Here is a 26,365-nt window from a genome sequence, read left to right on the forward strand (position 1 = left end):
ATCACACTAAGGCTTCAGACAGACTGACACCGTCATTATTATTATTATTATTATTATTATTATTATTATTATTATTATTATAAATACTGTGAATATTGGTATCGGAACCACGTTGGTCGTGGAATGCAGTTGCTACCCCATCCAACACGCCCTCCCCTGCATTTGTGATCTCATAGGCTGCTATACCCACGTAGTCCACAGATTCCCCCCCCCTACCTGTCAGGCTGAACTCCTGTGCCACTGTGAAGCCTCGCAGATGATGCACATGCAGTCGGAAGAGCGTATTTCTTAGCTATGAGGAAAACATTGTCTGCAAGAACGTCACATGGGGTCAGAAGCGATCGCTTCCTGCATGGCGTCTCACCTCCGCTGGTTCATTTCGCTTTTTGCTGCTCATGATCTCATGAATTAGTTCCGCGCGCCATTCGTGCTGTAATATAACATCTTACCGCAATGATCAGCAAAGTTAAAAACGCCATGTCTTCGCTGGTGGGCGGAATTATTCCTCACGGCCACCATCAGCACCAACACGGATCGGCCAACGCACAGAACTGCGGAACGGACGGGCTGCCCCCGCGGTTCCAGTACAGCCGGCCCGAGTTTCTGGACCTGACACAGGAGCTGCTGCAGTACTCGACCGAACACGCCACCCGACCCGTGATGGCACTACGGCGCGATGGCAGACTGCCCTGGCGAACGGGATACGCAGAGTGAGTCACATCTTCTCTAAAATACCACCCTCGACTTGGGGGATGGGATTATTTGTTTGTGTTTACTTAATCTGATATGTGAGATCAAAGCGTTCTGCTCAGGGATGCCGCGCGACGTGTTTGAAGCCAAGGGCGGACATCTCCTCGTTTGAGTGCGTTGGGACGTCACGCTTTAAGCTCTGTGCATCATCTCGGTGTGCAGGAGTGAGGTAGGCTACGGTCCACAGCAGGCTTGCCTGAATGATTTATAAGTTAATGTCAACTGCGGCATAGGTAGGTTTTCGTAGGGGGTGAACAATAAACCGTCCACTGTGCCTGTAAAGCTCGTCCTTTGTTCTCCCATGGTTGCATAGTGCTCTCGCAACACTCATCACAAGACACATCCTCTCTCTGCCTCCCCACAAACGAAATGCAGGCGTAAAACAGGATCAAGTCACATGATTTCCAGTGTGTAGGGTGCGAGACTCGTGGTCCAAACAGCAAGATCAAATATAGCTAGCTTTTCGGTCATTCATGGTGAAGAATGAATGAATCTGCCACCTGTTACAAAGACAATATGTTTCTCTTTGAAAACTGTAGCTCCTGAACTGTACTGCTGTGTGTGTACACTGTACAGGGATTGAATCATACAGATTACCAATCGGTGCACATTACGTAAGGGTATACATTTATGCTTCATAGTGCATTTGCTTGCTGTAGTTTGTTTTCATTTGTTCTTTTTTGTGCCAGCACTCTCTCTCTATATATATATATACCATATTGGAATTGCACATTTATATGCAACATTCCACCTTAGGACTGATATTCTGTTTACTGCCCCGCTAATATTTGATCACACCATTGGCAGTGGATGTTGTTATTTCTGTGTGAATTATTCCCTCCTTTGTCTAGAAAATGATCTATCACCCAGTCATACCCACAGGGACACGACCAGGTTCTGTTTCAACAGCCAACACAGCAAGGTTGCTCAATCAGTTTTGGCCCATTGTGTTGTGATTGCATGACTTCACTTCGTTTTAAGCAGAAGACGCTCCTGTCTGCTCCTGCTGCTGCAGTGGAAGATCAGCCAGTGTCCTTCATGAGCTTGTCTAGCTGATGCTTTGCTTGACCCATCGTCATGTCTGTAGAAGACACTGTGAAGTCACCCAGCTTCCCCTTATTGACCCCTAAGGTCATGATATGAGAATACCTAGGTGCTCAGGATCCAGTCTCGAAAACGTCCTGAAATTTTATCAATTTTTTCTTCAGGATACACCGTCTCATTAAATCAGATTTGTTTGGATTGATAAGTTCAAGGAAGCATATACTTTCCAAATGGGTAAGGCACCGAGAAAGCTGCTTGCTAAAATGACCATGCACAGATGAATCCTGCAGCCACCTGAGACAGACACTGATGCTTTTGCTGTGGGTCTGTTAGAGGGTCTGGTGTGAGATATGCCACTTTTGCAGACACAGATTTGAAAGGCTCCCATGACCTCTACTATTCTGCAAAATGCTTATTTTGAAAAGACTTATTAATATGTATTCTACATAAAAGTATTCTACATAAAAATAAACTTGATATGTCCTGATGAAACCCAGAATGTTGCAAAAACCATCAGGCAGACATTTTGCCCCACAGGATAATGTCCAGTTAGATCTGTGTGCATAGCAGTACGCAGCTGTTGTATTTGGGGCAGTTTCTTTACAAGAAAGTGCATTCAGAGAGGAGGGCATGCATTTGAGCCCACAGGTTTCTCTTTGTAATGGAAGTCCTGCGTGTGCTCATTTAAGACAATCAGACTTGGCATTTCACCCTCCTGACATATAAAAAGCCAACAAGTCACTCCTTAATATTGGCATACAGTACCGAACTATTACAGACAGTTGTGCTCGATGTGAAATTTGTGTTATCTACTTGCCAAGCATCCATATTTTGCATCCTCATACTTGGCTAATATTTCAGTGGACTCTATAATCACCCTTGTTTGCAGGTTCACACCCCCTCATCATGGCCATCTTTTGACAGCCGAGCAGTGAAGTGTGATCAGTCTGGCTGTTCAGACAGGTCCTGTGTTTTCTCACTGTGCCTGTTTCATTGTGTTTTGCCACCTGTGCTACCCATCATCAGTGGCATGGGCGTCTCTCACCCCGCCGACTAAATGAACTCACGTGAAGTCACATTCAATGCCCTGTCAAACTTACGTAGGTCCCCAAAATCCACTTTTGACCAAACAATACACCCCTGAGATGGTATCAGTAAAATACATTGCCAACAGCATATTAAGGCAAAGCAATCCCAGACTAACAATCCACTTCATTAAAGCAGGAGGGCTGAAATGATCGTTTGTTTACACAAAACAAATATGTGTTGTTGATCTGCCTTGCTGTTTAATTCTGAGAATCTGGTAGGCTAGCTGTCTCAGATGATTGTAAGTTTATTCAATGAACTATCTAGAATTCTCAGAGTACTGGGCTTAAAATTGTCCATGGATTAACTTCATATGTAGGTGTTTGCTTAGACACTCCAGCACTACTCAGTTGAACATTTGAACATTTCTATGCACATTCTATGCATCTGTTTCTGTTAGTGTTAGCAGTCCTACAGCTTTTCAGCTCTTCAGCAGTTTCTGACCACAGAACTATTGTTGGCTGGATGTTTTTTGTTGCGCTCACAGCTAAGCAGTGACACTGACTTGTTTAACAGCTCCAGCAACCCTGCTGTGCCTGATACCCTGATACACCACAACTCCTACTTCCATGCTGCTGTTATGCTCACGCCACCACTGTGGTGATCAGCAACCGAAGAACCCATCCGTTATGCGGTGGTCCTCACCGGCTCTGTGTCCTGAGTAGACATGCTGGAGTGTATATGGAGAAACATATATAGCGACCAAACATGGGTCCCACCCTGCACCTGCACTTGTGAGGGGAACATAATAAAGTGACCACTGCTAGGTGGATGGTTTCTAATGCATGGCACGCTGAGGGTGGCGTCGTGATGCAACACAGACTACAGCAAGGGTAACGTCACCCAGGGGTGATGCGGAGAGAGAGCGGGCCAGGGAAGGAGAGCAAGCTCTGAGCAATATTTAAAATATCCCCCATAGCCTGAGGTAAAAATATAGACAGAGTTTAAGCAGTGAGCTCAGTTGGGGAGGGCTGGACTCACATTAAGTCACTCTGCTGAAGCAGCCCAGCAACACTGATAGGCTGAGCAACATGAAGGTATTCGGGTGTGCCCCCAACCCCCCCACGAGACTCCCATTCCGCCTGTCAGAAGTAATGAAATAAGCATGTTTTCATCCTTGTTTTAATGCTTACTCTGCTCTTACAGAGTACATTAGGTCAAATAACGCAGTGGACTTACCATGTGCTAGTGACAAATGAATGGCCACCGTATATGCTTGATTTATGGTTTTTCCACTCCTTGTATCGAGCAATCACATGGGATCACCTATCCAATGTTAATTCCAAGCCTCTGCTAAGAGTTCAGCAACCGCTCTGGCAATGCTGTGTTTATTTCTATTAAATAACTGGTTTTTCCAAGAACATCAGGGCCTTGGCGTAGTGCCTGGATCGCTGCTTGTGGACTATGTGTGCATGCAAGTAAGATTCGTGCACATGCAGTAATCATTTTCAGAGCTGCATAAGTGACAGCAGTAATATGAATGGCGCTGCAAATTCATGGTTAAGAAATATGTTTCCTTATTCGTGACACATATCAACACATGTCTTGCAGCCTGGCTAGCTTGGGGGGTTTTGTGTTGATGCTGGACTCCATTAGTTTGTACCTTCAGAAAGGTTTTGTTGTTTTGTTGGTATTGATGTTGCCGTTTGGATGTTTATGTATGTTTTTGACCTTCACTGTCACAAGAGGGAAGTTTGAGCCTGATGAATTACTGGCGAATTACTTATTGAAACATAACTGAGGTGTCATTCTAAGCATTCTGTTCTTTTGAATTCTGGAACCTACACTTCAAGTTTTCCCAGTTCCATTGCTGCCTGGTGTCACCCTCTATTGTAGCTATGCTCGCTGTCTTCTGAAAGGTGCTGTCTAACTCGGGGGTCTAAAATCAATTAGTTCTTTATTTCTAGAATTAGAGCTCAACTGTCTCTACATCAAATAGATTAAGATTCAGTTTTGGGCACCAGCTCATTTCAGTCCAGAAAATTAAACAAGAAAGCAAGCAGGCAGATAAATGCTATGTTGACAGGATATATTCAGTCTAGAAGTTGGGGACAGTGGTTGAGAGAGACACACAGAGATGGCTTCTAAAGATAGAGCCTGCAGAAGAGTGGTATATCATGGTTAAAGAAAACGGTACCTCCTCTGTTGTTTTGAAGATCTTTGGGTGCTCTAAATATAAGGCCACAGATGTTTTCAGATCTGAATGGGCATGGAATGAAGGCCCACATGATGCTACATTCTGGAGCTACCAGTCACATTGTCTTAATGGAGCACGTAATGTTAGACCATTGATCCGAAATATGATACTTTCATTAGCAGACTACAGTCTAGTTCACAGGGCCTGTCAGCTGCATGCAATTCCCACCTCTCTGCAAGCTCTTTAGACCCCTGGCACAGTTCTGTTCAGTAGGTCCAGACATGATCCAGAATGCTGCAATGGCCACAAGTGCGTCAAGGTAGCCTACCACGTAGTACACTTTATTACGAGGACCAGAGGGCCTCAAGGTTTGCAAACAATGAGGACATCAGTGCTGACAGGATGTGTATGGGGCAGAGTGCTGGCATTGGTGATGTCAGTTGGTAGGTGAAGCTGAAGAGTTTTAAGTGCCAATCAATGTAACTAGAAACAGTCATTTTGTTTAGACATGGAAGGTTGTATGCTGATGTTATAAACAGAATGTGGATATGTTAGTTATATATAACACCTTTAAGATTCCTGACGTATATAAACATATAAAAAAACTTTTGTCTTTAGGGCAGTATCTTTTAAAATATATAAATGTGAAAAAGTGTGGAATCTTGACAGTAACATGTTCATAACTTGCCATTCAGACATTTGGAGATGTAGTTTTTCTCAAGACAAATTTCACAGTTGAGTGCAAAGACATTTGAGACAGCTATCAGTTCATGCAAGGACTAGTTTGCCTGTAATAAAGAGATTTTTTATAAAGACTACCTAAAATGAGTGTTGTAAACACTCAGTTTTACATTACAGTGGTTTGATTCCGTTTGTTCTGGTGCAATGCTCATATAAGTACCACAGCTTATCTTCCTAGTGAAATGACTCATCTTGAATCAGCTGACTTTACGACGTAAAGTTTACGCGGTTGGTCTGACAGCCCTTCCCTCATGTAAAAATGCACCATAAATGCAAACCCACAAACACGCACCAAATTGTCTTCCTCCAGTTGAATATAAGTAAACTGTTCCTTTGACATGGCCAATGTTCCATCAAAAAATTACGGTGATGAAAGGGAAACCAGGGGTTGCAGAAATAGCACTGTCAGAAATAAAACAGAACTCTTGTGACTTAAGAAGAGGAACTGGTGGACAAGGGTAGAGCTTCTCCATTTCTGCTGCAGCTGGCATAAGGCTGCCTGTACGTCTCTCTCAGAGGCCTTTCTGTAATCACACCAGAGTCATTATTAATAAAGGTCTCAGTTCATATCTAATTAGTAAACATTTTGGTGATGCAAATGTGTAATAATTGTCAGTTAACTTCGAAACCAAATGCATAATAAAAAAATCTAATCTAATTGTAATGAAATATGGATGTTACTCATCACAAAGGGCATTGTATGCTCTCAATGACTGAAGCCTTGATTAAATAAGCAAAACCCAGACAGTGCCAAAGAAACAGGCGGTTCTTTTGCTTAGTTTTTGATTGGGAGGTTTTGTTTCAGCTGATCAGATGAAAGGCTTTCAGAATTCTTATAAATGATTATATAACGGGCTTAATTTCCCTTCACATATAGATGCCAGTATACTATTGAACTATTCTAACCTGCATGCCAGTGCCATTGTAAGTATTTACCAAACATTAAACCAACATTTACCAAACCATATTAAAAAGGTCTTGCAGGGATGCAATCCTACTCAAAGGACATTGTCTTGTATTTGCAATATCATAGTCTTAAAAATGGTAATTATGCACTATAGTCCTTACTATACACAACACTTCTTGAAACTGTACAATAGATGTGATCTCTTCTACTAATCACTCACTAGTTGCTGTCAAACATTTCAAACAAAAGTTTTTCATGCCAAGGTTTTGTCCCACCACAGGGATGTTTACTGGTCCCCAGAGATAACACCAAGGCCTGTAGAGGTTTGGTAAAATATGTATTTCACATCAACTCAGATCTAGGTCCACGGGCAGGCCTGTCATACTTCTGAGGCTTTCGAAAAATTACTTGAAGATGGCTCTGGACAATTATTCTCCAGCAGAAATTCTCAAGTGTTAATACAGATTTCATAGTCAGAAATGAAAGAATGTCTCTCTTTCTCTCTCTCTCTCTCTCTCTCTCTCTCTCTCTCTCTCTCTCTCTCTCTCTCTCTCAGGGTGATAAATGCAGGGAAGAGTCTGCTGAATGAGGACCAGGCCTCTTGTGAAGTACTGTATGTAAAGAAGCCCAGCGGCAAACAGCAACGTGCCTCTGTGCAGCTAGAGGACACTGGGGTGAGTTACATGTTAAGTTACGTTTATTTATATAAAGATTTTTTTTGTCACAAAGCATCTTTACAGCTGGCCATGTTGAAGCCTCCAGTGAGAAAGCCAAAGGCAATAATAGCAAGGACAGCAACTCCCCAAGAGCATAAGAAAGAACCCTTGAGAGGAACCAAGACTCAAAGGGGAACACTCCTCCCTCTGGTTATAGCATCAGCAGGCACACACACATGTGCGTGCAGACACACATACACACACACACACACACACACACAGTTCAACAAACAATTCCATGTAACCTTTTAAACGAAAGAGAATGGTTCATCAAACATCTGAATTATATATTTTGTCTAACTTAAGTATTTGAGAAATGAAAGGAACAAACTAAACAGAGAAGTTTATAGCATTATCAAAATTTACAGCACCTCAGCAGTGCAGACTTTAAGGATGGAACTAATGAATGACTGGAGCATTCATTCAATCCTGTATGTGCTGTAATGTTTTTCACTGACCATGTATTATATACCACCATGCCACATCAGTCTAGTATCACTTGTGCCTTCATTTGTGGAAACACTCGTAATGAAAAGGTAGTGATTTAACCATAAATGACAGCCAATAGTAAAACTTGATACTCAGATGATGAATTTCAAAGCTTTTTCTAATCTTTTAATAGCACACACACATACACAGATAGATGTATTCAAGGAAGGTTAGCTTGACTGGTCAAACATTCAGACAATTAGCCTCCACTCTCTTAGCCTCCTACAGCCAGCGTATCACATCTCTTTTGCTTTCTAAAGCGGTTGTGTGATTATGAGAGGATGTGAAACTCAAGAGTATGAGAGAGATAGTATGAAATGGAGATTATATGTGATAGAGGGGAATACAGACCAGCTGTTTCATTTTCAATCCCATCAGCAGGTCATGTCAGAAAAATAACCTGCGATAAGGTAAGGATGAGGAAGAAAGATGCCTTCTAGTTGCAGTATAATATACTGTATGTGTTATCTTATATAATGTGTGTGTGTGTGTGTGTATATATATATATATATATATATATATATATATATATATATATATATATATATATATATATATATATATATATACATATATATACATACATACACGCACTCTCACTGGCCATTTTATTAAGTACACCTGTCCAACTGCTCATTAATGCAAATGTCGAATCAGCCAATATCACATAGCAGCAACTCAATGCATTTAGGCATGTAGACATGGCCAAGACGATCTGCTGCAGTTCAAACTGAGCATCAGAATGGGGAAGAAAGGTGATTTAAGTGACTTTGAAAGTGGCATGGTTGTTGGTGCCAGATGGGCTGGTCTGAGTGTTTCAGAAACTGAGGACCTACTGGGATTTTCACGCACAACCATCTCTAGGGTTTACAGAGAATGGTCCGAAAAAGAGAAAATATCAAGTGAGCGGCAGTTCTGTGGGTGCAAATGCCTTGTTGATGCCAGAGGTCAGAGAAGGATTGCCAGACTGGTTTGAGCTGATAGAACGGCAACAGTAACTCAAATAACCAGTTGTTACAACCGAGGCATGCAGAAGAGCATCTCTGAATGCACAACACGTAGAACCTTGAGGTGGATGGGCTACAGCAGCAGAAAACCACACCGGGTGACACTCCTGTCAGCTAAGAATGGGAAACTAAGGCTACAATTCTCACAGGCTCAGACAAATTTGGACAATAGAAGATTGGAAAAACGTGCGGTCTGATGAGTCTTGATTTCTGCTGTGACATTCAGATGGTAAGGTCAGAATTTGGCTACAGGAGAGCATGGATCCATTCTGCTTTGCATCAACGGTTCAGGCTGGTGATGATGGTACAACGGTGTGGTGGATATTTTCCTGGCACATTTTGAGCTCATTAGTACCAATTGAGCATTGTGTCAACACCACAGCCTACCTGAGTATTGTTGCTGACCATGTCCGTATGACCACAGTGTACCCATCTTCTGATGGCTACTTCCAGCAGGATAACGCGCCAGATAAAGTGTGAATCATCTCAGACTGGTTTCTTGAACACGACAATGAGTTCACTGTGCTCAAATGGCCTCCACAGTCACCAGATCTCAATCCAATAGAGCACCTTTGGGATGTGGTGGAACGGGAGATTCACATCATGGATGTACAGCAGACAAATCTGCAGCAACTGTGTGATGCTATCATGTCAATATGGACCAGACTCTCAGAGGAATGTGTCCAGTACCTTGTTAAATCTATGCCATGAAGAATTAAGGCAGTTCTAAAGGCAAAAGAGGGTCCAACCCGGTACTAGCAAGGTGTGCCTAATAAAGTGGCTGGTGTGTGTGTGTGTGTGTGTGTGTGTGTGTGTGTGTGTGTGCATCACATCATATGTCCTATATATCCTTTCTCCTGTTCTGTCTCTCAGGACACTACAGGCCTTCCCATGCTCTTCTGGGGGGTGTTTGATGGTCATGCTGGTTCTGGAGCCGCCCTCATGGCATCCAGGCTCCTCTCACGGCTCATCCGAGACCGCCTGTGCGAAGTGGCTCATGTTCTGGAGAATCCAACCAGTCCACCACCCATCTGCCTGGCCAAGAATGGGAGCCCTTACCAGCCTGAGCAGAAGAAGGGAGCGTGTCTGGATGCAGAAGACCCAGAGGCCTCTGGAGACCCCATAGCTCGTTTCCACATGGAGAAGGTGGTCAGTCTGGAGAGCCTGGTGATGGGCATCATAGAGAATGCCTTCAAACAGATGGTAAGAACATGGGTCTTTGGGGCTTGTGAAGTTTAACACTGAACCAGGGTTTACCAGTACCAAATGTGTGTTAATGTTAATAAACCTGTTCTGATGTTACATCTGATGTCTGGTACATAATCTGGTCAGTCTAAGCTATTTCAGACACTACCACTGTTAAAGCCTTATCATATAATATTTATACATATTCTCACATTTACAGGCACTAAAGGGAAAAAAATGCTTAATTAAACTTGTAATGTGTAGTACAAAGTAGAAATCCTTTGCAGTTGTTACCTTTGTTGTTATGGCTTACAAGCGATTTGCTAATTGTGAGCTATGTGACATATTGTACTCTAACAAAAATCTGTGCCTCTATTCTGAAGACTGTACTTGGTATGGTCAACAACTCAAAAGGGGTTTCTCCCATGACTGAAAGAATTCTCTGTTCATTCACTACCATAGTCCATAAGGTTATTTGCTATTTCTAAGCTCACACGAACATTCTTACTTATTAATAATTTATCAAAGAGTAGATTTTGACCCATGTGATCTTTTGCCTACATGTCGGTTTTCATATGGAGAAACACCTGAGTTCAATCAAAAATGCCACATCTAAGTTCCGTTAGACCCCCTTTCTTAGTTGCTTTACACATGAACTGCCAGATAGCTAGCCAAGAAACAAACGTACAAACAAACAAACGTACAGCAAAAAGTACCCAACTGTCCACTCTGCCTAAATGTGGAAGACAGATACCTGTAATTCTTATATGGCTTGGGTGATATGGACACCCACAGCTTGAAATTAAATATGACATTGAGCCTTTGCCTTCACAGTCATGATTTAAATCCATTAAGATTTAATGCGCTAAACGTCAGAGTTAAAATGAACAGAAAGACCAAACTCTTTTGGACTGCAATATTTTAAAGTGACATTCTGGTGTGCCCCCCCCCCCCAACCCCAAAAAAATCCCCTGCAGGATGACCTCATTGAGAAGGAGAAAGCATCTTACAGCATTTCTGGGGGGTGTTGTGCCTTGACTGCTGTGCATTTGATGGGGAGACTCTATGTAGCAAACGCAGGAGACAGCAGGTAACAGGACCCCAGATTGAGCGATCACAATATTACCAACCATACTGCTTAAGAAATGCTTTTTTTGTCAATGTCAATGTCCCATTTCTTGATACAAACATGTATTGTTAAGAATAAGCAAAAGTGTTTTTTTTTTATATTCAGAGCCATAATTGTCCGTAATAATGAGGTCATTCCCATGTCCAATGAGTTCACGCCGGAGAGTGAGAGACAGAGGTTGCAGTACCTGGTGAGTCTCCCTCACCTGCAGTGCGTCACTGGCTCTCTGCAGCACACACTCTCCTCAGGACCACATGACAGCCTGAAGCTCAGTTTAGCAAGAATGGAGGGAAATGGTTTTACTTCCATTTCACTGTTTTATGTCCCCTGTCATATATTTGCAGCTGCTTATAAAAAGTCTAACATTTTTATAGGTAAATTATATGTAATGATTAATGTTAAATACTTATTTTACTGAATGGGGAATTCAGAGTAGTGACCCTGCCAATATGGAGTATGTTGGGAACAGTTTTACTATTTTACTAGTGAGTTCTGCACAGTGCAAACTTGGTGTCAAGGAACAGGTTGAAACCTTTTCTTGTTGATATTTGACTCTGTCAGTATCATATTACCTTTTCATGTGTTTTTTCAATAACAAACTGTTTCATTTTGTATACAGGGCTTCCTTCAACCAGAACTGCTGGGTAACGAGTTCACACACATCGAGTTCCCCAGGCGTATCCAGCACAAGGAACTGGGCAAGAAGATGCTCTTCAGAGACCACACTATGACTGGGTGGTAAGTGTGGGTCAGGATGGTTCGGGATGATTCAGGATGTTTTGGGACAGTTCAGGATGGTTTGGGACAGTTCGGGATGATTCTGGACAGTTCGGGATGGTTTGGGACGGTTTGGGATGATTCAGGACGGTTTGGGATGATTCGGGACGATTCTGGATGGTTTGGGATGGTTCGGGAGGATTCAGGGCAATTCGGGATTATTGTACATGCAAGATGGGACGTTGCACTGAAAGCATTTCTTTCTTAATTATTTTGTAACTGTGTGGCTAACTTCTCAAGATTTTGTACTTCTCTTGAGTGTATGTCCAAGATAACATTTTAATGATTGTAATTGCAGGGCATATAAGACAATTGTGGAAGATGACCTCAAGTTCCCCCTCATTTATGGAGAAGGGAAAAAGGTACTTAAGATGAACGTTTCAAGCCATAATTTATAATGACATGAAATAATCAGATGTGGAGTATTTTTAATGCATCAGTAATTTCTGCATATGACTAAGTAGGAATGAACGCCATATCATTTTGTAAAAATGTCAGTTAGTGCCCCCTGCTATGTACTGCAGATAAAGGAAGGCATGTCAGATGGACCACTGGTGGTCAGCTCGCTCTCAGCAGCAGAGTGGAAGCTCAAGATTTGCCTTCATCTTGGTCTCATTGGTGCTTATTGTGCAATGAGCACGAGCCTCTATAAAAATAATTAACCAGACTGTGTTATTCAGCTAAACAATTTCTTGTTAAATCTATAATTGTGTTGTAATTATATTGAACTAAGTTCTTAACACAAATCATTAATGCAATGTTCAATCAAATTATATGTTTAAAACAATCGACTTATTCCTAAAGGAATACAGTAAGGAATACAGTTGATAAACAGTAATCCTTTACATGTGGTATGTTAGTAGAACCTGGGGTGTGTGTGTGTGTGTGTGTGTGTGTGTGTGTGTGTGTGTGTGTGTGTGTGTGTGTGTTCATTTGCAGGCCAGAGTCATGGCCACTATTGGAGTCACGCGTGGTTTAGGTGACCATGACCTGAAAGTATACAACTCCAACATTCACATCAAACCTTTCTTATCCTGTTGCCCAGAGGTATGTTTGTAGTAGGGTTGTAGGGCTTTACAAATAAAGCCTTTTTTTTGTATTACCTTAGTCATCTAATTCTAATTAATAGCAAATTTGCTGTTGTACTTGCTTGCTCTGTGTCCAGGTGAAAGTATACGCCATTTCAGAGCACAAGCACGGTCCCAATGACGTCCTCATCATGGGCACTGATGGATTGTGGGATGTGACCTCAGACAAAGAAGTAGCTGACGCTGTGACAAATTTTCTCTCCACCTGTGAACCTAATGATCCAATGAGGTACTTTAGACAATGAACTCTTCTTTATAGTCTACCTACGTAAATGTACTGGGAAAGACACCAACATGCAGATAGCAGCCTACGGAGCATGTACTTTGTATTTTTTTTACACAAGCATTGTTCATATGTCTTAAAATATGTGCTGGGTGTGTTGCATTCAGCATACCAGCAGATGTCAGTGCAGAAACATTTCTTGGTCACTGCAGTGGTTTAAACTGCACAAACCACTTTTTGACAGAATTAAACACTGTAACATAATAAACCTACCTGCATAATAAGAGTCTTAAGAAATATTTGGTTTCCTCTTTTTTAAAGGTACACTATGGCTGCCCAGGATCTCCTCATGAGGTCTCGTGGTGTTCTGAAAGAGCGGGGCTGGCGGCTGCCCAATGACAGACTAGGATCAGGCGATGATATCACAGTATTTGTCATCCCATTGGCTGGGGCAGAATTAGAGACATGACAAGGTGGGTCAGTTCTTCCCTGGAGAACAAATCAGGACACACCCCTAAATCCTGCCTGCTGAGGAAGGGGTGCAAAACCAAAAAACACCATTTTTATTTGAGCTAACGGAAGTGGGTGAGGAAGGTGTACGCATTGCTCTTCTTCTTCCTCGTTTTCAGAGTTGTAATCCTTCATCTTGACTTACCTCCCTGTGTCGAGCGCGGGAAGACATCATCATTAAGTGCCAGTCCTCTCTCTTTACATTTCTCATAGACGTGATGTGACAGACTGCTTACCTGTCAGCTGTCCTATTTCTGACTTCAGAACAGTCAAAACTGCTGTAAACTAGAATTGAAGTCCTCACGGCAGCAGACAGACGGCGAGAAGAGGTTGTGCTACACGAATGATCTCGAACTAGAGTGATGTTAAAGACTTGATCTGAATGCAACAAAAAGATGAGCCACTGCTGATATACAATGAAAACTGATGATGAAGGTTGTAAATGTAAGCACTTTATCTTTAGCAAAAACCCATCAATCTGAAATTAAAACGTTCCTAATAACATCATCTCCCAAAGCTTTCTTCAATGTCTCCAAAAAAAAATGTATCTGTTTAAACACGTGTTTGTATCCAGTTTGCATTAGGTGTAAGATATGTTTGTCATGAAATAAAGTAAGCACAGTTTCCTGTTAGTCCTGACATCAGGAGTTGAAGTGTACACAGATCTCCTCTGGAAAGGCAGCAATAGCATGGCTAACACTGTGATTAACGACATCTTGAAGAAATCTGGAGACTGTCACCGTTGCCTTGAGAGCTGCGGGGAAAAGAAGCAGCCGTGGAACTTTTTTTTTTTTTGCACATTTGAGTGAAACTGCTTTCCCTACCTCTCCGCAAAGCCATGCTGAATGTCTAACCAACTAAAACGCTTCTCAGTAGATAACAGAGCCCAAATATATTGGTTTGTGTGCACTGCTTTCACCTAAAATTATGGGCCAGTTTCAGTGAGACAGGGATTGATAGGGGCCTAATCCTAATCTGAGGATTAGTGTAATTGAAGAATGTCCACCACGGCTAGATGGTGATGATGTAAAGCAGATGTGTTTCAGCTCACAAATTACAACCATGAACGTTATTTTATTTGTGTCTTTGCATTAATGATCTTGAAGTGGACACATCATTGTGAATCTTTGTCTCCTATGGATTGTTTTGTCTGTATTGTGTTGCCATTTCATTCTGCTAAAAAATGCAAAGCTGTTAACATCTAGGCAACTGGGATTAATTAAAATTAAATCACACTTTTGAGCACATGATTTTCTGTCCCTCAAATTTGTTTTCCATGGACTACAACAATGCAAAAAGATATTAGTGATACTTATTAAACATTTATACTGTTACACTATGTGCAGTTGTTTAAAGATCCATGGGTCAAAAAAGTGTCATGACCACAGTTAATGAATCATCACAATAACTTTTTTATTGAGCATTTTCCTTAGAAAGCACTGCAATAGATTGTTCACTGTGGAGGCTACACACCATACAAAACATCGTCCTTATCAATTAACTTGGTGTTTCCAGGAGAAGCCCTTGCATAGTGCAATTACCACTACCTGAATTACAAGGACCCGTATGGTATTTTCCACGCTTCCAAAACAGCCGGCTCAACATCTAGAGTTAAAATGGGTGTAGCAGCGAGGTAAACAAAAATGTGAAGAACACAACGGTATTCTGGGACCAGCACTGAGGAAAAACGCTGGTTTACGTTATTCGTGATTGTTTAGACTTCTTTAAATAAAGAAAAAATCTCATTATAACTTAGCACTTAACACTACAGGGCTACGCCTCCACCACCCGCATCTTCTGCTTATCCATACTTCCCCAGCGGTAGGAATGATGTCATTATTATCGGCGGTGGAGGGGGCGTACCTAAATGATATTTAACGGCAGAACCGCCTCCTCAGCCAATGGGAATGCAGGCTCACTATCGCCAAGTGTTGTTCTGTAATGGGGCGGGGCCAATGTTTGTCAGCTCGTTTCTTAGCGATATATCCAGACTCCACATATCCGGGGCTCCTCGCACCGAAACTTCACCGGACCGTGGGGGGATTAAAGAGTGGACTAAAACGTCTCGAAACGAAATAAGGTATTGTTCTTTGTGTTTTCGGGTTTAAAACGGTCAGTTATGAAACGTCAAGATAGTTTGGGACTGTTTGTTAGAAACAAGTTTTTCGTCGGCGACGGTGTGTGGAAAGTAGGTGGTGGCTCGCGACCTGAAAGTCTCGCCTGTCAATCAAAAAGGCTGAACAGTGTGTAGCTCAGTGTACACGGCGTTTCATTTTAACACATCTTTATCGTTTTCGATTTACTCTAGCGATTATTAATGAGGAAAGTCAGAAATTTGCGTTTTCTGTTATCCGTGGTTTTGTAGACCACCTGTTAATTCCCAGCGAACAGTTCAATCTCTTGGCATAATCCGCAGGGTGAGGCGACGGTTGGAAAATTAACTTGACGCGGATAATTTCTTGTAGTTTTTGAGTTTCAGGTGCGAGTCGTCCGACATTTACCTTCATTTCGTTATTAACTCCACGAATTTACCTTCGCCAGGTTGCTAGTTAGCTAGCAGGGCGTTACTGTGGGTGGTAGGTGGTATAGGTCGAGTAAAAAAAAACTTTTACGTCGAGTAGTTGGCCTTCCCTCACAAATGATAGTTTAAAAAAACATTTGTTTATGTCCAAACGTGGTGCACTTTGTCGCAGTCTTGGGGCGTTGTTTGGTTGGCCTGAAACTAGCTGGGCACAAGGACAACGACCCAAACCACAGCCGAGCCTTTTATTTACAAAGTAAAGATTTAGCAACAGGGAGACATATTAGCATGTTTTGGGTGATTTATGAAGCGACTACGGGAAATGTTGAGTGTTTTTAATCCGTGAGGAGTACCGAGCTGGCTGACACGGGTACAGTAACCGTAGTTCAGTGAATCATGAGGACAAGAGCTCTTTCAAGGCGTGTAAACTAGGTCAACTTTCAAAGTACAGTGTAAAACAACGCAGGGGCTGTTTAACAGCTAGGTTGGTATATAATAACACTTGTTTAGTTTCATCTCGTCTCAGAGGCTTTTTAAAAATGTCAACATGTTGGTAAATGTAGATTTGTCAACACTGCACTTGGAGTCAAAAGGCCCACAACTTCCCTACCAATGTTCCCTTTGGTAGTGCAGTGTATTCCTATAAGCAGTTGTGAAAGTGTCTTAACCGAGAAACATTATGTCAGCTCAACAGGTCTTTAAAGATATAGATTTATAATATCCTAAATTGAACCTTTGACTGGAATTGTACCCCCCCCCCCCATAAAAAGATGGTGAAATGGTGAAAGTTTCCCTAAAGATATCAGCCAAATTTCATTCTGCACTCAATACCCACAATGGTTTGCCAAGAGAATCTTGAGCTACTTTGTGACTTGCTCTGCCTTAATTAAAGTCAAACAGCACTTGTTAGACTGTTAACTCTATCCAGGTTGTCATACATACTCTAGGGAAAAAAACACAACACTCCTCCATCTCCCCATCCCCAAACATACAGAGTGTATTGAAAATATCAGGCTTGTTTAGCAATTGAGCCATATGAAATCCTCACAATCACATGGATACTTGTGGACACAGAAATTGTGTGTCTGTGTCTCGCACAGAAATGGTCTTGTCATGTCGGACGTCTTGGGCTCGAGCAGGCGTAGTGATCAAATACACAGCACCTAATGAGGAAACGCTGTGATCAAACAAATGTACACGTTGTTCTGGCACCCTCACCCAGCCGTGGGAACTGGTGATACCATTTAATCAAACTGAACATCAGGACAGTGAAGTGATCATAGTCTGCACATGAGTGTGATTCACCCCCTTGACATCTGGCTAGTTCTCCCCTCTCGTGGTCACACTTTTCTGGTAAATGAGAATTTACCACTTCAGGCAGTGTAATCTCCACCGTTTTTCAGTACAGTCTTGCTTGCTGCCCTCTTCCTGTTGTACCTCAGTGCTGTTTAGTGGATGCAAGAAAGCAAGGCATCAACAACTCTCTCTCCATCTCAGAATCACACTGAACCTCTGTTACTAGAACAGTCCGTTGAGTTGGTGCTGAGTTGAGCTTGAGATTAGCAATGTATGACCGCTATAAATGTCAGTACAGCTGTTGTCAAGAAGTATATATTTAAGGTTCAGAAACTAAAAATTCTCTCCAAGAGGTCCTGGTAGGCTGCAATATTTAATGATTGAGAATATGAAATGGGTAAAAAACTACAAATACTATATCAAATCAAATAATTTGTATAGCGCTTTTCACAACACATGTTTTCACAAAGCGCTTTACAGGATTTACAAGGTTAACAAATATATATATGATTGCATTATATAAATACAATAGTAGTGATTATTCGACAGTAGTCACTAGGACACTAGTTGAAAAGTAGTTGTCTCCTTGGTAGTGTTAAAAAAAAAAATACTGTATTTGTCCCCTAAACCAGAATAACTGGCTCGGTCTAAATCTCGTGTGGGCTTCTCTTGACAGTCCCAAACAGAAGTGAAATATTTGGAATGACTCAAACGAAAGTCTGACGTGTATGTATGAACAGTGTCAAATGAATTTCCAGTTACTGTTGGCATCGGGGGAAATTACAGAGGACTCAAACTTTTTGAGCTGTAGCTTTGTTGTTTGCCTGTCTTGTTATGACAATGGGGGGAAAGAGTGGTGTGTGCAGGCCCTCTGCCAGTTTGGTTTCCCTGCGTATTGTATTTGTGTCTGGGCCCCTAATGCAGGCCATAAGGCCATCAACACCATCTGCTACTCCAAACAAAAACACACACACAAAAATCAAAGACGGATCATTCACAATTGTTCACATTGTTCCATTTTCTTATAGATAAAGTAACTTAAAAGGGTAAAAAATGTTCATTTTTGGGCCTCCTTACCTCCGCGGTGCAGTCATAATGTCTACCCTGTCTGACTGCTGCTCAGCCTCTGACTTGTACTGGCTTGTGTTGTTGATTTGGGTTCTCCCTGATGTGTCCTCATTCATGACTTCTCCACAGGACCATCTAAAGAAATGTATGTCAGACCTTTACTGTTCGATGTTTGCTCTAGAGTTTCCCTTTGGTTTACAATTGGTTTGAAAACTCATGATGTCTGATTTACAAAAATATAGGCCATGACTGAATGTGAATTTAAGCTGAAAAAAGTAAACTCTGTAAATTAAAAGTATAGACCAGGGGTGGCCAACCCGTCATAGACCAAGAGCCACTTTTCTTACTGTGTTACGGCAAAGCGCCACATCATACATGGGCGAGTGTAGATTGTTGAGCGGGGGGTGGCGAGTGTAAATTATTAGCTGTGAAGACAGTCAAATGCATGTTTTCCACACCAGTTTTAAAAGTATCAGCGGATCGCTAGGCTTGTAAACAAACCGCGCACCACGAAAATGTAGCAGTGTGTCGCCCCGTTAGTGCAGGTGAGAGCCCGGACCGGCTGGGGAGCCGCATGAAACCAGGCAAAGAGCCGCGGGTTGGCCACTCCTGGTATAGACGTTTGCCTGTAGAGGGCCCATAGTGATGCCTTCTGTCACCTTCTGAAATCAAAAGTGGAAGGATCTTTGCACGAGGTGGCATTCTGGGAACAGGAGAACAGAGGACCACAATAAAAATGTTGTTTTTAATGCACTCGTGTGTGTGTGTGTGTGTGTGTGTGTGTGTGTGTGTGTGTGTGTGTGTGTGTGTGTGTGTGTGTGTGTGGTTTTTTCCAGACTGCTGTACTGTCTTTATTTTCATTATATTCTGGTTAATCACTCTTCTACACTAGTACATAGACTAGCAGGCAGGTTGTGATGAAGATGAGGGCAAATAGAATCTTGGTGGTGTTGAGCTTGTATACCTGAGAGATGCTGGTGTGTATTCTCACACAGTGGCTGTTTATGGCAGAATGTTGTTCCATACTTTTGTAGTCTCATCAGCAAAGGGCGTTGGAGAATTATTGCTTGTTCCAAGAGGCACCATTTCATTGTAAAAGATCTTTTCAATCTATGATGGCTTCTTTGTTGTGATGAGCATAATGGCTCTTTGTCAAAGGGTTACTGTTAAATCGTCTGTGAAATTTAACCCCTCACATCCTCTACTGTGGCTTCAGCATTATGCTACAAAGTATGTAGCCAACATTTTAGGATTATGTGAAGTTTATAGCTTATTGTCTTATGCATCTAATTGGCTTTCATCCCATAACAAAACAATAAGGGTCAAGTGATTGCTTGCAACAAAATCGGAGCTGGGTTACCAAAAGCATCATAGTCCATTGATGAGTTGTATGGTAGCACCTTGAAATAATTTCCCAACACCACAGTTAACACCAATGCTTTACAGAAGCTGAGCCCATATTTCAGGTGAGTAGCCTATAACTGTCACTGATCGTTTGGGATACCTAGTATAAGCTGTTCTTTTTGGCCCAAATCGTGTTTTCCTGCTTTTTGATCATTTTATGAGGGATTTTGATTTTAGCGTTAGCCTTGCTTTAATGTTTCCTAACAAATCCCCGTGTTTCTCCACTTATCCAGTGGTTCATGTGGAGTCCGACACTGTGACCCGCCTGTGGCAGATGCTCTTGTCTCTTTGACGCTACATTATCTTGCAGACTGGATTCCTTGTGTTTGGTGATCTTGTTCTCCCAATATTTAATGAAAAAACCTGAAATGTGCTTCAGAGCGGAAGGATTCCAGCTGTTAACGCTTATTGTGCGAAGACTGTTTGGCCTTAAGCAGTACAGAATTCTAACCCCCACACTAAAGCTGTGGATTTTTTAAATAGCTGTTTTATGTGATGACCTTCATTTTAAAAGTAAAAAGCAAACAAACAAACAAAAAAACAGCTTGATCATTCCTGGCTCCAGTAGCCTTCTGCTATTCAACAGTATAATAATTAAACATCTGTCAGTAGAGGCAGCCTAACAAAATGTAAAATGTCTCTTTTGTCACCTACAGGCAATGGCAGCCATAAGGAAAAAGTTGGTTATAGTGGGTGATGGAGCTTGCGGAAAGACGTGCCTTCTCATAGTGTTTAGTAAAGACCAGTTTCCTGAGGTCTACGTCCCCACTGTGTTTGAGAACTACATCGCAGACATTGAGGTGGATGCCAAACAGGTTGGTATGGATTCCTGTCTGTTTTTTCAGCTTTTGTTCTACCAAATGACCCATGATGAAATTTCTATTTTTCAGTGTTTAAATCGGGCGCGCTGATTTGAAATTCGGCTACACATCATAGGCTGTGACTTATGGCCACCCCACTCCCCTATTATTTTATTTATCTATCTGCTTTCTGATGTCACTAATTTAGTGTGATCTTGATGAGCCTGTGGTGTACCCTTACAATGAGCATATCACCAAACTTCAATACCTCCAGACAATGTCTAAAATTCCCAGCAAAGCGTGATGTAATGGTCATCCGGTGGTTAGTCAGTGTTCTCTTTTAATGGGCACTAGCTGATAACGCTAGTCTTATAGCAACCTCTACTAGGGCCGGCAGCCAAAGGCCATAACAGGAAATGGCTGTACTTGCGTGTTTCCTGGCTTGACTTGGGAGCATGGATGTCTGACTGTTTCCCCTCCCACTGGCCCTTATGGGCTGATACTCGGGACAATTCATTTCCTGTATGTGCATGTGTAGATCTGAGAGCTGGGGCAAGTATATCTGAAAGCTATATATTACTTGTGTACAAGAGATATAGGAATTAGGTATCCAAGGAGAATGCCTGTCAGTGGAGCCGTCCGCTCTTCTCCCTGTGAGGTTACACATCACAAAAAAATTAAAGCCGACCTGTTTGAGGGCAAGCTTGCATAAGATCTAGAACCTTCCTAAACAGACCCTGAGCTCAGCTCAGATCCTGCAGGCCCAAGGAACACATTCTATACTCTTCCTCCACTCTCTGGGTACAGTGACACTCTAACAATAGCTCCCTTTTGTGGTTCCTCCCTTTTTCTTTGCTCAAGAATACATGAGCAAGTGAGGCTGCCTATATAAGAGTATGTTCACACACACCTGTGTTTTAATCACTGTCCTGATTGTCTTAGCTCAGCAAGGCTACTTTTGAGATCTGACCTTTTTTCATTTTGTGGCTTTAAGATTTGGATGATGGAAGCACAGGTCAGACACTCTACCCAGCAAATCTGATTCATGATTTGGGAGGAGGCAAAGTCCCTTAGACAGAGGAGCAGAGATTTTCTAGATTTCAGTCTATCTAATTGCCTATTGACTAAATTCAAGTGCAGAACAGGACAGAAAGAATAGTGTAAAGTGTAAAGACGCACCTACACCACATACGCCACTCATAACAGGATCCGTGTATAATAATGACAACTTTTTAAGGGAGTTCCTCAGATTGGATAGAATATGTCTGTTTAGTATTCATAGATAGTATGATGAGGACTGTGTAGAGGTGGGTTAGTCTTGCTCTAGATTAGCATTCTGTGTGCCTGTATGTCTATGGATACATTTCTCTATATAGTATTATTAAAACACTTTAATGTCTTTGGTGTCTGTGCATGCTTCTGTGTGTCTTTGTAAAATAATATGAATATTATATAAGGGAAAATTTTCAAATCAGCCATTCTTAAGTTGGAACTGTTTTAATATGAACATTTAGTACGTTTTATATCAGTTTTATTTGACTGTGTTGCTGGTCTGTTTTGGCTGACCCGAGTGTCTCACTGTTCCTGACAGGTGGAGCTGGCACTGTGGGACACAGCAGGCCAGGAGGACTACGACCGATTGAGACCTCTCTCCTACCCAGACACGGACGTCATCCTCATGTGTTTCTCCATCGACAGCCCTGACAGTTTAGGTTCGCCCATCTCCACATTCCATCTCTCAGTCAACCACTATAGGCCCCTATGTGTTTTTTTAAGCCACTGTGTAAGAGGATTTCTTTTTTTGGTTTTGTTTGATGAGATGAGAATTTCATCACTGGTAGGAAATGCTGATATTGCTGAATCATGTGCAGGCTATTCGTCACAGTTCTGTGTGCTGATAAAAAAACAAGAAAACTCATAACACAAGCACCATGGAGCACCCAAATAAGGATTTTGCCGCTCTTATCGAAGTTATTCTGAGGAACATCCTCAAGCGTTTGCTCCCTTACTGTGTGAATAGCAGGAAGTTTCAACTTTGACTGGCCTTAATGAGTTATCATAGCCCTGATAACTGCTCCAGGAAACAAGTTTGTGAAATGTGTAAAAGGTGTTTACAGATAGTAGTGGTGTTTAACTGTAAGCTTGAAGATGCATGGACTTTGTTGGCAGCTATGAGGCTCTTTAGAGTTGAATCCTAGTCAAATATTATTCACATTTAAAGTGAGTCAGTACCATCTGGTAGTACTGACTGCATTACACCATAGAGCTATGCTTTAATTTAGCTCTGTAACCCTTGAAATGAAGACAACCTCTGGAATTATTTAGTCTTTTTTTAACAATTGATTCATGATGCCTGGCTTCATATCAAGTCCCTTGTATAAATGCCAACATTCTTCAACTGTTTTACTCCCAATAAACCTGACCATTTAAAGCAGTGGTGTGACAGTGAACATTACGAACTTATTTGTGGTATAATATTGTTTTAATGATATCTAGTAATGAGCATGACTGACATTGAATTAGGGTCTTAATGAATATGAACCTAATTCTCTTCTGCTCATAATTTATTTGTGTGCATTTCTTTTTCTGCAGAAAACATTCCAGAGAAGTGGACGCCAGAGGTTAAGCATTTCTGTCCCAACGTTCCCATCATCTTGGTGGGGAATAAGAAGGACCTGCGGAATGACGAACACACGCGGAGGGAGCTGGCCAAGATGAAGCAGGTATCTTCCTCCCCAAAGCCTGCAGCGCTGCTAAAGGAAACCCATTAAAAAGCACTTAGAGGATTGCATTACTGTCGCTCTGTGAGGCATGAACAACATCATCATCATCAGTCAAGCACATATTGCACTCTAACTGTTGGCTGCCTGCCACACAGAGCCAGTAGCTGGTGCTATCGGTGTCTGCACTGCCGTGTGATGTGTGTAGTGTTTACTGTGGGCATCTGCTCAGGTGTGACCTTTGGGGCAAGAGACAAATTATGCCTAGTCCACAGATGAAAAAGTTTGTGTACTCCAGTCAACACTGGACTCGATGACCAAAAAAAATAAATCGATGTACATGACATCAGTAATTGTAACTCATGATCTATGCTGTGTGTGCTAAATGGATTCAGGAATTGCCTCCTTATGGTGGTAGCTACACTGAACAATATACAGACTAAAGGTTAAGTGTGATGTTTTTCAGCTCCTATTTGTATTTAAATACTTGTGCCTTGCACTGCTTTGCCAATAGCTTTAGTACAAGAAAACCTGCAGCTTCTCACAAACCAGAGGGACAATCTGATAAATTAGATAGATTTACTTTTATTTTTAAAAAGTTAACTCAGTAAAAATGTCTGTTTTAGAAGTCTAAATAATATTCTAGTAATATCTAGTGAAAAAACATATAGCGTGCACTATAGGAACAGCAGATACTTATCAACAATGTATTAAATGCATTAGATTTGGCCAGCTATATCACATGTATTTTATTTCTATTGTCTTGTTTTCAAAAGGTAATGTAACTGGGTTTGATGGCTAAAGTTTGCTTTAAAAGCAAACCTTTTAAGCTCAGGCTAATCTGGATCTAAATTATGTGTGCATTGAAGCTTATGCTAACTCCAGTTTGTCTCTAAGAAACCAGCCCTTTAGTATGATGTAGACTTGGCACCATTCAAAATCACTGCACACAACCCTTTCATCAATCTTCAAGTCTCACCAGAGCTTCATGTGGTCTCCTTGCAGGAGCCTGTGAAACCAGAGGAAGGCCGGGACATGGCTAACCGCATTAGCGCTTTTGGCTACCTGGAGTGTTCGGCCAAGACCAAGGACGGTGTGAGGGAAGTGTTTGAATTGGCCACTAGGGCGGCGCTGCAAGTGCGGAAGAGGAAGAAGAGGAGTGGATGCTCGGTCTTGTGAGACATTTCTGAAGTTTTCACAAATTTATATATACGGCATTCAACTGACGAGGAAAGACCACCCAATTTCTAACCAAATGGTATCTATGTACTGTATGTCACGATATGCATCAAAAGGACTAGGACGGGAAAGAAATGCGGAATAGAACAAAATATGCCTTGATTATTCCTTCACCTGTAGCAGCGTAGGTCTTGTGTTAAAAAGTCAGATTTTCACCCGAGTATGAGGTAAATGATGATAAACATGTTTTATGCATTCACACTATCTATATATCCTTAGTCACTGCCCTGATGATGGCTATAACCTAGATGTGGCATGACTTCTATTTTCATTTGAACTTCACTGACATTATTCAAGGAATTAACAAAGCACTGTGTGTTCATGGATTTGGTGCCTTTGTGACAGTTTTCTCCAGATTTGAATGTATTTTGCACAGCACCAGTTTGGAGCTCCTCTTGAACACTGACATCTTTTCATGCCAACTAGCGTTTGGTATGTATATTTCTCATGCAGTTTACTCCTATGTTCGCGGGTCCTGCCTGTTTAATTTGTGACAGATAAGGCATGGGGAGATATAAATATATTCAAAGCAAACATTCTGCATTACTGTACAGTGTCTCTGGGTTTTAAATTATAATCTGAGGTGCAGGTGTTAAGTTGTTCTGTGTTTCTACGTCTGTTGGTAGGCAAGAAAGCAGTATGTAATGTGACATGGACAAACAGAAGAACCCAGTGTTTGCCTCATACAAACAGTTGGCTGTACATGTGTCCGTGCGTTTCTTAATGCTGAGTATAAGAGCACATCCCAATACAAATGAGTCATCACAAACACGCAAGACAGATGTTTGTATTTGTTTTATTATTGTGTAGTGACCCTCTGCGCACCGTCTCTGTTGACTTGCGTGCCTTCGGTTAAGAGTTGCCCGTAGTTAAAGTAGGTCAGTTGTTTAATGTTGTGTTGCAAATGATGTCCACTATTGTGTGTTCAACATGATCGGTGTTCGTGTTGCATGCCAGTAGTCCTGTTGGTGTTTGTGTAAAAATTGGTTCAATTCATGTAATATGTTGCAGATTCTGCATTGATTCATGATTTGCTGATGCATCCTTTAAGGATACGGCACATTTACAGTTTACACTACTGCCCTCTGCTGGTGGGAAGTGGTAGGTAATGAAAGAATCGAACTTGCAGCTTCAAAGCTGAAAAATGAATTTTGTGCTACTACTTTTAATTTTGTTACTGGTAGTAAAAGTTTCATTATTGTTATTTTTAAATAGTGTCTCTACTTCACATGGCTATGGGATATGGTGTGCAGTCTAACCACATAAATAGCAACAAGCTAATGGTATGGGGTAGTTTCATAGCATTATTGGTGACAATCATTCTTTGAATTTTCAAATTGCCAAGGATATGTGTAATGCCAAGGTGAGTGTAGGACAAGACACGGGAGAATCCTAAGTTAAAATGTCACATAAGATCACAAATAAACAAATTAAAACTTGATGTTTATGCTTTATATTCTTTATACTTTTCTTTAACATATTTTTTTCTCATGGGGTCCTTTGGTTTGCCAGAAAGGATAGTGTAGGC

At 41.6% G+C, this 26,365-nt stretch overlaps 2 protein-coding genes across 5 annotated transcripts; both read left to right on the plus strand.

Annotated features, from left to right (window-relative positions):
* The first annotated feature begins 260 nt into the window (after positions 1-260).
* Positions 261-15,039, plus strand: ppm1j (protein phosphatase, Mg2+/Mn2+ dependent, 1J). 4 transcript variants are annotated; one of them, XM_077014204.1, is made up of 11 exons: positions 261-710; positions 7,222-7,339; positions 9,751-10,080; positions 11,040-11,152; positions 11,297-11,381; positions 11,811-11,929; positions 12,267-12,330; positions 12,908-13,015; positions 13,134-13,285; positions 13,601-13,752; positions 14,003-15,039. In XM_077014204.1, the coding sequence occupies exons 1-10, from the start codon at positions 454-456 to the stop codon at positions 13,746-13,748; spliced, it is 1,494 nt and encodes a 497-aa protein (XP_076870319.1). In that variant the 5' UTR covers positions 261-453; the 3' UTR covers positions 13,749-13,752; positions 14,003-15,039. The 4 variants fall into 4 exon arrangements, with proteins under 4 accessions (XP_076870319.1, XP_076870317.1, XP_076870318.1 ...); XM_077014203.1 differs by having other exon boundaries at positions 262-710; positions 13,909-15,039; XM_077014202.1 differs by having other exon boundaries at positions 13,601-15,039.
* Positions 15,040-15,710: 671 nt separating this feature from the next.
* rhoca (ras homolog family member Ca) lies at positions 15,711-26,278 on the plus strand. The gene is made up of 5 exons (XM_077014208.1): positions 15,711-15,869; positions 20,735-20,893; positions 22,470-22,590; positions 23,471-23,601; positions 24,604-26,278. The coding sequence occupies exons 2-5, from the start codon at positions 20,738-20,740 to the stop codon at positions 24,775-24,777; spliced, it is 582 nt and encodes a 193-aa protein (XP_076870323.1). The 5' UTR covers positions 15,711-15,869; positions 20,735-20,737; the 3' UTR covers positions 24,778-26,278.
* Positions 26,279-26,365: the final 87 nt, after the last annotated feature.

This window comes from Brachyhypopomus gauderio, chromosome 8 (assembly GCF_052324685.1).
Source record: "Brachyhypopomus gauderio isolate BG-103 chromosome 8, BGAUD_0.2, whole genome shotgun sequence".
Taxonomy (NCBI): Eukaryota; Metazoa; Chordata; class Actinopteri; order Gymnotiformes; family Hypopomidae; genus Brachyhypopomus; species Brachyhypopomus gauderio.

Bases quoted from the DNA above. Each gene is read 5' to 3' on its own strand.
- ppm1j (XM_077014202.1), top strand. From the start codon at position 454: ATGATCAGCAAAGTTAAAAACGCCATGTCTTCGCTGGTGGGCGGAATT. The intron at 12,331-12,907 runs GTACTTAAGATG...GTTCATTTGCAG, and splicing joins TTTATGGAGAAGGGAAAAAG to GCCAGAGTCATGGCCACTAT. The intron at 13,286-13,600 runs GTACTTTAGACA...TCTTTTTTAAAG, and splicing joins GAACCTAATGATCCAATGAG to GTACACTATGGCTGCCCAGG.
- rhoca (XM_077014208.1), top strand. From the start codon at position 20,738: ATGGCAGCCATAAGGAAAAAGTTGGTTATAGTGGGTGATGGAGCTTGC. The intron at 22,591-23,470 runs GTTCGCCCATCT...CTTTTTCTGCAG, and splicing joins CGACAGCCCTGACAGTTTAG to AAAACATTCCAGAGAAGTGG. The intron at 23,602-24,603 runs GTATCTTCCTCC...GTCTCCTTGCAG, and splicing joins AGCTGGCCAAGATGAAGCAG to GAGCCTGTGAAACCAGAGGA.